We start from the raw sequence: 15,256 nt of genomic DNA, 5'->3' as shown, positions 1-15,256 counted from the left end.
GATCATTAGCACCTGTGCGAGATAAGCCCTCCAATCTTGGGCACCACACTTTAAGGATGTGAAGGCCTTGGAGGATGTAGAAAATATTTACAAGAATGGTTCCAGGGATGAGGGACTTCAGTTATGTGGATAGACTGGAGAAGCTGAGGTTGTTCTCCTTAGAGCAGAGAAGGTTGAGAGGAAATTTGATAGAGGTTTTCAAAATCATAGGGGTCTAGACAGAGTAGATAGAGAGAAACTGTTCCCATTGGCAGAAGGGTCGAGAACCAGAGAACACAGATTTAAGGTGACTGGCAAAAGAACCAAAGACGACATGGAAAAACATTTTTACGCAGCGAGTGGTTATGAACTGGAATGCACTGCCTGAAAGGATGGTGGAGACAGAATCAATTGTGGCTTTCAAAAGGGAATTCGTTAAGTACCTGAAGGGAAGAAATTTGCAGGGCTATGGGGAAATGTGGGGGAGTGGGTCTAGCTGAAGTGCTCTTGCAGAGAGCTGGCACAGGCTCGACGGGCCAAATGGCCTCCTTCTGTGCTGTAACCATTCGATGATATTGTGAATCGTTAAGATTAGTTTTGATTACACTCAGTCTTAAGTGGGCTCCACAACATTTTGAAAATGTGATTGGTAAAGCATGCATTCCACCCAAGATGTAGCTCTTTGAAAAGGGCTGACAAACTACAGCAAAAAACATTTTTAATAACTTACTGACTGACATGCGGTCAATCTGAACTTTTTGGTTGTCCATACCATAAATCCAACTGATGCTAGAAAATTAAGACAGTTGCATTAATACACAAAGGAAACTCTAACAGTTCAATTCACTTGAGGAACCTGAATGCATTGAAAATAAGAACTTACCTATTACTGCGAAAATTAACGTATTGGTAAAATGTCTGTACAGTGATAGTTTCACTGCATTTTTCCTTAATTTCAGAGTCTGAATTGTTTGAGCCAGACTGACAAATATGTAACAAAAGCTAAGGAAAATGGCTTCAATAACCATAAACTTAAAAAAACATTGTTTTCAAGAATTACATCACTATATGCATCATTGAAATGTTCATTCATGAAAACACTAAAATCTAAACCACCAAATTCATTCCCAACCACCTGCGCCCCCCCCCCCCAACCCAGCGCAGCCCTCTGCTACTCTTGAAGACACTGAAGTAGAATTCCTCAGGTACCAGTAGCCCTCCTGTACCTCACACATGAACAGAGAGCACCGAGACTATTAAATAATGGGAGCCATCATAATCAAGCCTAATCTTATCCTCACCAGTCAGTCATCCCAAACATCACCTGACCGAATTTTTTCTTCTCCTAGCCTGGGGATATCAAGGTCAACTAAAGCACCTCTATGATCATCTTGGCCGAGATTGGCAGAGCAGGGATCAAACTAAAGACCTTATTGGTCTGCATGGCTCAGGGCTACACCAAATAGATTAATCTCTGAACCCGTGTCTCTCACCACACCTGTTCTATTGTTAGTTCCTTTAGGCTCCAAATTCTGTGTTTTTTTTTTATTTTTATTTCCTTCGCCTTTCATCAAGATAATCCAGCTCTTTCTTGGCTTGTATTTTTCTTACCATTTCTGTAGCCATCATCATCTTTGGTGACCACTTGTTCCACAAAGACAAATGACCAACAGAATCTGTCAGCTAACTCCTTGCAAACTTCATGTAAATATGAGCATGAACCACTCCAAGGTAGGTACTATGCATTGTAGAAAGAAACTAGTTCACATTAGAACTATGGTTGTGCAAGCTTCTTTGTCGAAAGTCCATGGGGTTTAATTACCACCATATAGGGTAATGCAATGTACAATCTCTGATACTCTAGCATGATAACCACAAAGTATACACTAGCAGCTCACACCAATTCTTCATCTCATTGGAGGATGTGGAGGCAGGCAGCAATCAAAAAGAAAAAAATCCTGTGGAAGGGAAAAGGGATCACAATGATTCCCAAGCTCAATGTACTCAGTCTGTCCTCATTGCAGAGTCTTGTCAAAAACAAGTAAAAAGTCAGAACTGCATCCCAGTAAGGATCCAGGAGAGAAGGCAAGAGGAGAAAACGGACGAGGGAAAAAAAATTAATGGCAAGCTTCCCTTTCCTACTGCTTTCTGTTTACCTGCAATTCTCACAATTTCTCAACTATGCACAAATGAGCTGTTCAAAAATGCTCAAGCTGCAGGAAGGCTCACAAAAAAGTATTGGATTACTCAATTTCATCCAGCAAAGCACCTCAGCCCTGCTCACCATCTCGAATTCATAACAGCTACTCAAATGCCAGACCGCTATCCACAGGAAGCGGGGAATCATCACATGTACATCAGTGCAGGTAACCGACTGCGCCAGTATTTGCAGCCAGCACGCACCTCAACTTCAGAAATTACCTTCAATGATTAACTTTGTTAGTGTAGAATGAATTTGTAAGAGTTTTTTTTTAAAACACAAATGAGCCCACTCGCAACAACTTGAAACAAAGGAAGGAAAATGTTTCTATAAAAACCACAATGAAAGCGGTGAAGGTAAAGAAGGTATTGATGCTAAGGAGAGGGCCTTGCGTCTGATACTGCTGTTCATGAACTGAGGTAAGGAACCAATTTATACATTGAAATTATCCTTAATACTACAGTACTTTTTGTCCTCCCTGGAATGAGAGATTAGAAATTGGCTAGGATATGGCGTGTGTTCAGTAGTTGGAATCACTTGTGTTATTCAGCAGCAGGCTGATGACAAATTGCCTTAGAAATCCGAATTGCTGCCAGTACTCTAAATAGGTCTGATAATTGGCTGGCAAGCAGTTTTATCATGTGGCGATGTTATTGTTGAAATTCACTCATGTAATTGTGGTCCCTTTGAGTTTCCATGTATAGTGGCCACGGATGGATAATTTAGGGTGGCGGGTTGAATACTTGGCCCAAGCTATTAACGTTTTGTAAGTGAGTCTCCAGTCAATAGAACTGAGCATCACTGGTGTAAGGAATCAGGGTAAAACTCAGCTTACAACTCTGATAAAAGCTGCAAAATATTGTACTGCACCACCTTGTGGTGTCTTCCCAAGAACAATTCTACATATCGTGACGTTACATTATATCCTACTTACTTTCTAGAACTACCATCAGTTGCTGGAAATAAAAATACAAAAACTTGCATTGCTAGGACATCCTAAATAACTTCACATCCAATGAATTACAAGAAGTAACTGCACTTCAAAAAGTATGAATAAACACAGCAGCCAATTTGCACACAGGTCTCACAGGCAGCAAACAAGATGAACAAACCTGCTAATCATTAGCTGGGGGAAATGTTGGCCAGTACACTGGGAGAACTCCTTGCTCCTCTTCAAATACTACCCAGACACGTCACACCCCACAATGCCATCGTAACAGTGCTGCACGCTTATCCTAGATTATGAATCCCCCACTATCAACATCCTGGGGTTACCATTGATCAGAAACTGAACTGGACCAGCCATATAAATACTGTGGCTACAAGAGCAGGCCAGAGGCTGGGAATTCTGCAGCGAGTGTCTCACCTCCCGACTCCCCAAAGCCTTTCCACCATCTACAAGGCACAAGTCAGGAGTGTGATGGAATACTCTCCACTTGCCTGGATGAGTGCAGCTCCAACAACACTCAAGAAGCTCGACACCATTCAGGATAAAGCAGCCTGCTTGATTGGCACTCCATCCACCACCTTCAACATTCACTCCCTCCACCATCAGCGCACTGTGGCTGCAGTGTGTACCATCTACAAGATGCACTGCAGCAACTCGCCAAAGCTCCTTCAACAGCACCTTCCAAACCTGCGACCTCTACCACTTAGAAAGACAATGGCAACAGACACATGGGAACATCACCACCTACAAGTTTCCCTCCAAGCCACACACCATCCTGACTTGGACTTGTATCGCCGTTCCTTCACTATCGCTGGGCCAAAATCCTGGAACTCCCTTCCTAACAGCATTGTGGGTGTACCTACACCATATGGACTGCAGCGGTTCAAGGCGGCGGCTCACCACCATCTTCGAGGGCAATTAGGGATGGGCACTAAATGCAGGCCCAGCCAGCGACGCCCACATCCCATCAATGAATAATTTTTTTTTTTTTTTTTTTTTTTTTTTTAAATGTGCTCGAGTCTTGGCGTGGGGCTTTAACCCTTTATCCAGAGGCAACACTGATACCAACTTAGTCAAATTGACACAAGTGTCCAAAAAATTGCATGAAACAAAACTAAAGTTTTTTTTTTTTTTAAATGGCTCTTGTTGGGTGTCTATCAGAAAGAAATTAGATGCTGCCTTTCCAGGAAAAAAATATTTTATACAGAACAGATTGAAGTGACGTTTACATATCAATTTAATAAGTAGTGAGCACAGTCTGATGCTAGTGTGAATTTTAGAGTGCAAAACAGCAGTGTGGTGTTAAGACAACTAGACTGGAAGCGGTGATTTATTAAAGGATATCCACCAGCACAAGCCAGAATCAAGCAAAGCCAAGGGGATATTGGCCAAAAGCTCAAGATCAGATTTCTTTTCCTAGAAAGTCAAAATTTAAACAATTCCAGTTAGAGAAAGAAAGCAAACAGTTTAAAGACAAAAGCAGCAGTCTACAATCAATAACATGCAAACTGGTTGACATGACAGATCAGCAGAAAGGATTCTCTCTAGTTAAATTGATTTGCCGAGAGAAAATCGAGTGTGTAGCAGCAGAATGAGCAAACTGCAGTAAAAGCAGCAGCCTTAGGCACTAGTTGCACAATACTATATTGATCAAATAGCAGGACCTATCCAGGGTTGCCCACAAATAAAATTGTGTCTCAAATTACTTTTAGAATTACAGTCCACATGTGGTCTCAGAACTGTAAAGATGCCATGCTCATCATGTCGTCAAATAAAGTTATTTTGAATTATCTATATATATATAAAGCGGCTCTTCTGTCTGTCTGTCTGTCCGCCTGGTCTCTATACGTTTGGAAGTTACAGAGCGTACCGACGCGCGCGTCGCCTCAAAAGAAAGCTTGCGATTCCGGACCGGTCATAGGCGTATTTACGTTTCGGCCGGACAAAAATCCCGCCCGCGGTATCCCAAAAACGTTCAGCGTTCCGCTCATTAGCATCTCATTAGCGACCGTGTGACGTCGAGGTCTTCCTACAGTTGAGTGTCGAGTGACTCGACGATTGACCAATCCTACGCTTCGGTGACCTGACCGGTCGACCAATCGGTGCGTGTGTGGGCGGGCCTTATCCTTCTGAACCGAGGGGAGTGGCCGCCATCTTGATTTTCCACGATTTTTTCCCCCACACTTTCTGTGTGTTAGGGAACTAAGGTAAATATTTCAATTATGTGTTAGGCAATTAATTAACAATTTATTTGAGTTTTATATTTTGTTTAGCAACCCCCCCCCCCTCCTCCTCACCCTCGCGCAGGGGGGACTCGGGGCCTGAAGCTGAAAAAATTTCTCTCTCTCTCTTTCTTCCCTCTCTCTCTCTCTCTACTTCCCCCTCTCAGGTGTCGCGGACGGAGCGCGGGCGCGCCGCCCGAAGTTTCCCGCTCGCTAACGGCCTTGCCGGCTCCCGCGGGCCGCTCGCACTCACCGCGCATGCGCCGCCCGCACTCACCGCGCATGCGCCGCCCGCACTCACCGCGCATGCGCCGCCCGCACTCACCGCGCATGCGCCGCCCGCCCGCACGCAGCGGCCGTCCATCAGCCGCGCGATACGCGGGGGACCTCAGCAACGGCACCGGACCTCAGGCGCTAGGCAGGGGGAGGGGCCGGAGAGAGGGACAGAGGGGAGTGGGGGAGGGGGAGGGGGAGGGAGGGAGAGAGGGGAGGGAGGGATAGGACAGGGAGAGGACATGACAGGGAGAGGGGGGACACACAGGGGCAGGGAGACCAAACGCCCCAAAATTGCCCTCGCAACGCGGGGCTCGCTAGGCAGGGGGAGGGGCCGGAGAGAGGGACAGAGGGGAGTGGGGGAGCGGGGGGAGGAGAGGGAGGGAGGGAGGGGAGGGGAGGGAGGGAGAGAGGGGAGGGGAGGGAGAGAGGGGAGGGAGGGAAGGGAGAGAGGGGAGGGAGGGATAGGACAGGGAGAGGACATGACAGGGAGAGGGGGGACACACAGGGGCAGGGAGACCAAACGCCCCAAAATTGCCCTCGCGCCCCAAAATTGCCCTCGCAACGCGGGGCTCGCTAGGCAGGGGGAGGGGCCGGAGAGAGGGACAGAGGGGAGTGGGGGAGCGGGGGGAGGAGAGGGAGGGAGGGAGGGGAGGGGAGGGAGGGAGAGAGGGGAGGGGAGGGAGAGAGGGGAGGGAGGGAAGGGAGAGAGGGGAGGGAGGGATAGGACAGGGAGAGGACATGACAGGGAGAGGGGGGACACACAGGGGCAGGGAGACCAAACGCCCCAAAATTGCCCTCGCGCCCCAAAATTGCCCTCGCAACGCGGGGCTCGCTAGGCAGGGGGAGGGGCCGGAGAGAGGGACAGAGGGGAGTGGGGGAGCGGGGGGAGGAGAGGGAGGGAGGGAGGGGAGGGGAGGGAGGGAGAGAGGGGAGGGGAGGGAGAGAGGGGAGGGAGGGAAGGGAGAGAGGGGAGGGAGGGATAGGACAGGGAGAGGACATGACAGGGAGAGGGGGGACACACAGGGGCAGGGAGACCAAACGCCCCAAAATTGCCCTCGCGCCCCAAAATTGCCCTCGCAACGCGGGGCTCCCCAGCTAGTGTGATATAAATGGAATTGGTCATGGACAGCACTTATTTTCTCCAGAGTATGTCCGGTTGGCATTATTTCTGGTGATATTGCAGCTTCCTGCTAACAATCAAATTCTCAATCTAGTGCAGTTAGTAAAATGTTCTGATAAACAAATGCTATCAAGGACACAGGAACCAGGTCAACAAATTTCCAAACAAATATAAAAGACAGGGCAAAAATTGAAATAATTTGTCATGTTTCAGTAACTTCTACAGGTTCACAAAAATGGGAAGTCACAAAACAAGTATAGATTGAAGGAATTTTTTTTTTTTTTTTTTTTGCTGGAAAGGGACTAGAACACATGGCTGCATATAGTGACACGACTATCCCCGGCCAGAAGAGAAATGATGGGGAAATCATGCCTGGAGACTGCACTGCTGGAAGTGATTTTACGCACATAATTTGTATAATGTAACTGCATTTTGCTGAAGAAATAATCTATTTGTAATGTGTAATATCCTCCACTCACTGCATTTGGGTGGAAAAATCACCATGTTTTTAAAATCAGAAGTTGCTGCAGTTTCAGTCATGCAGGAGTTCTGTTTGTTGCACTTCCAAGAGACTCATTTTTAAATAGACTCTCTAAATAGATTTTGTTTGCTTTGCTGTAAAATACACTTGTTTGCTGCAAGTCCTCCCCTCCAACTCATTGGCTGACAGTGGTGTCAATAGACACTCCGAAGTTACGTCCATAGTTGATGCTGCTTTATCTCTGTGTTTACAATTACATCCTCATAATTAATTCATACCCCTTGTAATCAAACTCAATATCTAGATATCATGTAAGAAGTCACACAACACCAGGTCACCTGACGAAGGAGCAGTGCTCCGAAAGCTTGTGATTTCAAATAAAACTGTTGGACTATAACCTGGTGTTGTGTGACTTCTTACATTTGTCCACCCCAGTCCAACTCCGGCATCTCCACACCATGTCTAGATATCATCAACACTCAGTTTAAACAAAATTATTTTGAAAAAACTGAAAAGTGGACAAATAAATCTAATGTTAGTTGAAATTCTTTGAGTTAAGAAATAGAGCCCCACCCATGGTGAGACCTTTGAGAACATCTGTGTGGGCAAAGGATTTGGCAGTAATAGGGCTCAGACTTCAGAATAACAAACATTCTGGACTGGTAGTTACCGTAAGACTAAACATGATGATCATAAGATACGTTATAGTCAGGTAGTGGAAAAAAAAGGATCAATGCAAAACTGGTATGAGCAGAACAAAACTCTCTCGCTATACACAAACACAGCATCACATTCACTTAGTTTCAGTCATGAAGCGCAGGCTATTTGGCCCACGCACCAAGATGGTGAGTTTTCAGGAAGGCATTTATCGATCATACTTTTGTGATGCTTAAACAGTTGGTTCAAAAATGTGATAGTAATAGCTGCTGCATACATTGGCAGGGCTTGGTAGCTGTGTGTAATGGGGCTTGGGCCGGCAATGAGGCTCAAAGAAATATTCAGCATTAGTACAAGCTTCAATACCAGAAGACAGAATTATTACGGAGCCATTGTTAAACTCCAGCATAGCAATAAAGTGCTATTGGTGGTCTGGAAATCATAGCAGGAACTGATAGAAAGGAAGGGGATAATTCTGTCACCATACAGTACTAAATTACATTATATAAAATTAAGATAGACATAGGCCCAAACTTTCAACTTCGGCGGGGGTATGCAACTGGCAATATTGGATTGGCCGACCGTTCTACATAACGCTCGATTTTCCTTTCCATCGAAGGGGTGTATAAACAGAGTAGATCTGATATCGTCTGTTTTACGCTGGTACTAAAGTTGGAAGTTCTGCCCATAATCTCCTATATAGGAACAATTCATTTCAAGATCAATATATTTTCAGACAACACAGGGAGCTTGAGAAGGATATGAACCACACAAAACAGGAATCAATTAATGCTAAAACTATATCAGCCACCAAGACTGGCACACTTCTTCGATCCTGCGGTGTTAAAGAAAGGAAATGTTAGATTCTCTTAGAATTGGTTTCACTAGGATAAAAAAAACAAACAGGATTAGAATCAGTCTAAATGTTGGACTACTTTTCACAGAAGACCAAAACAAGCTTATAAATAGAAGATAATAGATGAGAGATTAATGTCTGCAGATAATACTGTTGGAAATTAAATCTGACCCCAATTAAGGAATCAGCAGACAGATGGTAACTAGAAGGACATAGTAACTTCAACATAATGGCCACGATTTTATCGGCACTGAGGGGGCGGGTTTGGAGGCGGGTCAAAAGGTTAAAATAGTTTTGATTGACGGTGGGTTCCGATCCCGTCAACCTGCCTCCAAACAATTTTCCCAAGCGTTGGGTCCCCAATTTGCACATTGTCCCGACACCTAGCGGCGGGAAGAGGATTAAAGCCAATTACCTGCCTGTTAACAGGTAGTTGATAGGCTATTTTTTTAATTTTGCCGCTTCTGTCTTGGGTTTCCCCGATGTCAGGACACCACGCCAGGCAAGTGTGGCGTGTTGAGAGTCTGCTGTAATGTTTCTGGATTGATGACAGCTGCAGAGGTGGTGTGAAGGGTCCAATGGTGAGTCTCAGGAGGTAAGAAAATGTTGGGAAATTCATTTTTAATGCATTTGCACATTTCTTTAGGTAACAAGTTTTGAAATCCATATCCAGTGCCACCTCATTGGGAGAACCTCTCACCAGTGACAGATCGCTTCTGTCACCTCACCTGCAGCTGCCATCTATTCCAACCTATGGAGGGAGTTACTGGAGAGTCTGAGTGCAAGAACTTACCTTTGTACAGTGATTGTCAGTGTTTGCAGCACCTCAATGCTGTCGAACACTGAGAAATCAGCCATCAAAAAAAATATTGTGCGTGGTCCCTTTAAGAAAACTGGCAGATGACGCGTCATCAAATGACGTCATCTAACCGGCTTCCTCTTAATTGGCCGGCAAGCCCGGTCAATCAATGTAAAATCACATCCGTGGGCCGGATGCAGTTGGGGGTGGGATTGGAAGCTGGAAACCACCTGACCCACACCCAACCCACCTCCAATGAAAGAATCGCAGCCAAAGTGTTTCCCTCTCCCTCCTCCCACAGCAAGAGTGGCAACATATTGGTGCTTTAAAGTGCTGCACCATGGAACAGCGTAATGCAGTTTTGGGTCACTATCCGGACACAAGTTCCTGGTCATAGGTAGACCATCAGCAGGCATCATGAAGTGAAGGGAAAGTGAAAATATCACAAGGTAGAGAGATGAGGAAGGCCATCAGCTCATCCATCCAAAAAACCTAAAGATCCACATAACATTCAACTGTTTAAATGATTCCAGTGTTCTCACATCCGCTGAACTATAAGCCCATTCCATGCAATGATCACTATATGAAGAACTCCCATCAGTCCTAAATTTGCCTTTTACTAGTTTGAACCTGTGTACCCTTGTCCTACGGTCATGCCCCAAATCTACCTTTTCTATTCCATTTACTGCCTTATATAACTCTCCGAGGCCATTTCTCAAGTTGCTTACTTTCAAAGTTGAAAAGCCAAATTCCACCAGTCTTTCTTATAATTCAGTCCTCTGAGGCTAGGAATCAGTCTTGTTGGCCTTCCTCAAACTCTTCTAGGAGGTTGAATGCCTCTTTTGTGTCTTGGCGACCAGAACTGGATTCAGTACTAAAGATGTAGTCTTACCAGAGCACTAGGCACAGTTTGCTTCCTCTGACATGTACTCTACATTGTATTTGTCTTTTTGATTGGTGCTCTGCAGTAACTGGACATGTTGAGCATGAATTTTGAAAAAGAAAAATCAAGCATTTTTGATCTACATAAGATGAACAGAAAATATTCCTCACATTAAAAAAAAAATTGTTCTAACAAAAAGGATCACCGAAAATAATATAAATGGCTCCTTGTGAGCACTTCCATGCAATCCAGGAGGTTCTAAGATTGATTGGGACCATGTAGCTGTTTATAGCACTCGGTTTTTGTCTTCTCCTTCAACTAAATTTCTGTTACCTGTTTCAAGATTATACTTGTTTGCATGGGTTTGGGATGTTTGAAATGAGAAAATAATACACTTGAGAAAGTCTGAGCAAATCACAAATTGTATGGACAATTCTCCACTTTTCTGAATTTAGGAGTGCGAGGCAGTGAAAACAAAACAAGGACAATTCTCTGTTTTAAATTAGAAATAATTGTTCCACTTTACCCCTGTAATTCTCAAGACTCCTTCGACAGCCGCAAAAACCAGGTAGAGCGCTCCCAAACCAATCACTCTGTGCATTACTGTGCCCAATCGAGGCCTGTATAAATAACAATAAGAGAAACACTTCAAACAGATTTACTTTTAACAATTAACTTTTTGGGTCATAATGTGAAGACGACATCAATGTTGGGGAAAGAAACATTTTTTTTATGCCCAACAACTGATTTTCTGAATGGGTGCTCCTGGTGGGGAGCATATACTGTACTGGGAAATCTTGGGTGTGCACCCATGATATTCAGAAAATCATCCCTCTTGTATTAGCATCAAGCATTACCAGGTTAGATTAAAATGAGTTGCTCTTGAATACTTGAACAATGTGTTAATCACAATCTCAAACAATATACAGTATATGTATACCAGTATTTAAACTTCTTCGAGCGCTTTACAGGCAGGGCAAGTAAAAGAGTGTGTGTGTGGAGGAATGGGCATGAGGGAAATCAGGCTGAACTTATGGCAAAAGAGTTTTTAAAGAGGGCTTTTGAGGTCAGGAAAAAATGGTTGCGAGGCAAAGTGGTTGCTGAAGGAAATTCCAAAGGGGAGAGGTGTAAATGCTAAAAGATCAGCCTCTGAGGGTGCAGTGAAAAACCAAAGTTAGAGGAATGGAAAGTGTAAACTAAATCACATGGCAAGAGAAGATTTCTAAAATAGAACGGAACAAGGCTATGGCATGATTTGAAAATAAGCAGCTTCAAATGGATTTGATGAGGCATTGGGAGCCAAAGCAGTTGGATGACAAATAGGTGTGCAGGACAAGCCTATCTAACAGTTTGTGAAGGGCGTAGTAAGGGAGACTACAGCGGAGGGCACTTGAGAAATCAGTCCCCTAGGGTTGAAGGTCTGGGTGGTAGTTTCAGTAATGGATATAAATAGCTGGTGCCCTGGAGGTGGAAGGTGACAGTACTAGAGATGGACAAATGTGGGGCAACAGCTCAACTGAGAGTTAAATGAAGTGCCAAAAATGCACACCAACAGGTTTGACCCAAGTGGGCAGAAGGCATGTTAATGCTGTTGGAACCAGGGGTACTCTAGTTTTGGCAAGAGCAGAACAAGATGCACCTCCGCCACACTACTGGGAATTTTCTCTATTTCCTCCAAAACCTCCTCTTCCAGCCATTGATGGAGCTGGTTTAGTGTTAAGTTGTACTAAAATACGGCAATTTGAAGCACATGACAGCAAAACCAGTAGCATCTGAATACCAAACCAGGGAATTTGACTAAATAACAGTACTCTCCTCCACTGAATGCAAATTTTAAGGTTGGTCGCCTTCATGGATCTCCCCAATCCACATAGCATCCAAGCCCAGAGGGACAGGAACTTGTTCACATCACTCTAAAACAGGCGATTAGGTGTGCAAAAGTGGTCCCAGGTACATCCTCCTCCTCCTCCTCCTATTCCCCCCCCCCACTTTGATAAGCTGCTTCGCCTCCACTCAACACTTTCCCACATCTGCAGAGAATGAAAATTGTAGGCATGAACCATGGTTTACCAATTCCCCTGAACTCAATGTGCTGCACCAGCTTCCTCATTTGCACCTTAAATTAACACCAGCTCCCTCATTAAATTAACATAGATTCCTATGATGCACTGCTGCACAGCATGTCAGAGCACTAATGGATTGTTAGTTTGATTGGATCTGATACCCTGTGATGTCGAGAACGGTCATTAGATTCCTGTTGCCCAACTCCCAGCAGCCTCGGAGGGGCAGATTCCAAACAGTAGGACCCAGGCCACTGAAGTTTCTACAACCAAAGGAAGTGACAAAGGAAAGGGAGGATACACAAGAGGCCAGAGTCAGAGGAACAGAGTATTAGGGGGGGGAAGGGGGGGGGGAGGGAAGGGGAGGAGGAGGGGGAGAAGGGGAGGAGGAGGGGGAGAAGGGGAGGAGGGAAGGGGAGGAGGGGGGGGGGGAAGGGGAGGAGGAGGGGAGGAGGGAAGGGGAGGGGGGGGAAGGGGAGGAGGAGGGGAGGAGGGGGGGGAAGGGGAGGAGGAGGGGAGGAGGAGGGGGGGAAGGGGAGGAGGAGGAGGAGGGGGGAAGGGGGGGAGGAGGAGGAGGAGGGGGGAAGGGGAGGAGGAGGAGGAGGGGGGAAGGGGAGGAGGAGGAGGGGGGAAGGGGAGGAGGAGGGGGGAGGAGGAGGAGGGGGGGGAGGGGGGGAGAGGGGAGGAGGAGGGGGGGGAGGGGGGGGGAGGGGGGGAGGGGGGGAGAGGGGAGGAGGAGGGGGGGGAAGGGGGGGGGGAAGGGGAGAGGGGGGGAAGGGGGGGGGGAGGAGGAGGGAGGGAGGAGGAGGGAGGGGGAGGGAGGAGGAGGAGGGAGGGGGGGGGGGGGGGGGGGGGGGGGGAGGGTGGATAGAACTGGATGTTAGGATGGGGCAAGACCATGGGAGGATTTAAACAAATGTGAGGATGTCAAAATAATGTCCATTTGCAGCATTTTTTTCTATTGAAATTGAACTTTACTTTCTGTGGTGTCTCTAACCCTAGATATTTACACCCAGGGGCCTGTGCAGCTATGCCATTCTCCACATTTAGTAGGCAGGGTCAGGGCCATTCTTCATCAGGAGGTCCAGTCACGCAAGGTGGGGTGGATCTCACTGGGTGCTGCATAAGGGTAGGTGTTTGTTTCCGTGGCAGTTGAGTCAGTTGGCAACTGTCAGGATTCTGTCAATTCAGGGCCATATATTATTACAGTTTGTAATACCAATCCTTGTATCTCAAATAAAAGATGTATTTTTTAATATAAGTGGTTCTAATGTTTAAGTGGATTATGTGTCAGATTAATTCCATTTGGGCAATTCAAAGATAGGCCCTGGAGAACGTTAAGACAACAAAAGTTGTAATGGGAACATTAAACAATTTTATATTTAAATTTAAAAAGATACTGGCCTAGAAATTGAGTGGGGTTAGCGCCCATTTTGAGGCGCTAGAGGGCCTAGCGCCGCAAGTACAGCCGATTGAGAAATTCACTTGGGCGCTGCCATCGGCGTTAGCCGGTTGCGCTGCGCCGGCACCGATGACGTCATCGGTGTGCACAGCGTCCCGGTTGCCGTGGCAACGCGCCCGAACACCGAAATTGAGTTGCGGCCGCCTCGCCCGTGGCAGCCGCAACCAACGATTTTTCAAAAGTTCGCTACGGGTCTTAGCGCCGGCGCATTAAGGTCGCGCAGCGGCCGGCCGCTTTCCCGGCGGCCGCCTGCCCGCACCTCCCTCCCCGGACTCCTCCAACACCCCCCCGCGGCACAGATGCGTGTGGGCCGCGAGCCCGCCACTTCTCCGAGGTGCCGGGCTCATTTTTCTCCACAGATCAACGGCCAGCGGTCGGGTGCAGGCAGCTCCTCCTTAACGGAAGGAGGAGGCCTGCACTTCCCCAGCCTGCTGCACCGCATCGGGTGCCGCAGCGGCGGATTAGCGCCGCAATGCGGCAGTCAGCGCCCATTGCGAGGCGCTGACACCCTCCAGTAGCGCCGGCAGCCGTCTGGGCGCGGCGCTACTGAATTTTTGGCGCGCGCAGGGGGACTTAGCGCCGGCGCTAAATTTCCGGCGCTAAAGCCCTGGCGCGGCGCCAACTCAATTTCTAGGCCACTGAACCTTAAAACACAACTGGCAACCAAAGCCAGGCAACACATTAAATGGTTATAGAACATCTTTAAGAAGTGAGAGACTGGGAGCTGTGGAGGAGTAAAGGGAGTTAGGTGCCCTAAAGCACAACAGGCTCTAAATGCAAGTAAAAAGGCTAATAGAATGTTGGTCTTTATCTTAAGGGGATTGGAATTCAAAAGTGAGGAAATGGTGCTTCAGTTGGTCAGATCCCATCTGGAGTACTAGTCAGTTTTGGACACCGAGCCTCAGGACCCTCGGAGGGGGTACAGCACAGATTCACCAGAATGATACCAGGGCTTAAAAGGTTAAATTATGAGGATAGGTTGCATAAACTTGGCTTGCATTCCTTGAATATAGAAGTTGAGGGGTGATATAATCAAGGTGTTTAAAACAACAAAGGGATTTGATAGGATTGAAAGAGAAACTATTCCCTCTGTTGAGGGAACCCAGAATAAGAGGGCATAATCTTAAAATTAGAGCTGGGCCATTTAGGGCCGAAATCAGGAAGCAATTTTTCACGCAAGTGACAGTGGTAATCTGGAGCTCCCTGCCCCAACAGACTGTGGATGCTGGATCAATTGAAAATTTTAAGACCGAGATTTTTGGTTGGGTATGTGTAGCAAGTGGTATGGAGCAACAGTAGAGATCAGCCATGA

General features: G+C 46.5%; 1 protein-coding gene across 3 annotated transcripts in view; it reads right to left on the bottom strand.

The window, feature by feature from the left end:
* Positions 1 to 15,256, bottom strand: part of tmem87b (transmembrane protein 87B) — an 82,651-nt gene that overhangs the window by 27,425 nt on the left and 39,970 nt on the right. For 2 of the 3 annotated variants that reach the window (XM_085997871.1, XM_085997874.1), the window contains 4 exons: positions 10,949 to 11,042; positions 8,649 to 8,719; positions 863 to 972; positions 710 to 768 (listed from right to left, as the gene is read on the bottom strand). In XM_085997871.1, coding sequence (XP_085853997.1) covers positions 710 to 768; positions 863 to 972; positions 8,649 to 8,719; positions 10,949 to 11,042 — 334 coding nt within the window. Of the gene's footprint in view, positions 1 to 709; positions 769 to 862; positions 973 to 4,472; positions 4,545 to 8,648; positions 8,720 to 10,948; positions 11,043 to 15,256 lie in introns of all 3 variants that reach the window. The other variant, XM_085997872.1, reaches the window with a different exon arrangement.

This window comes from Somniosus microcephalus, chromosome 9, assembly GCF_052327205.1.
Source record: "Somniosus microcephalus isolate GS21.2 chromosome 9, FLI_Smic_1.0, whole genome shotgun sequence".
NCBI lineage: Eukaryota > Metazoa > Chordata > Chondrichthyes > Squaliformes > Somniosidae > Somniosus > Somniosus microcephalus.
Note: the sequence above shows the minus strand (reverse complement) of the source record. Positions and strands in the feature narration are given on the sequence as shown.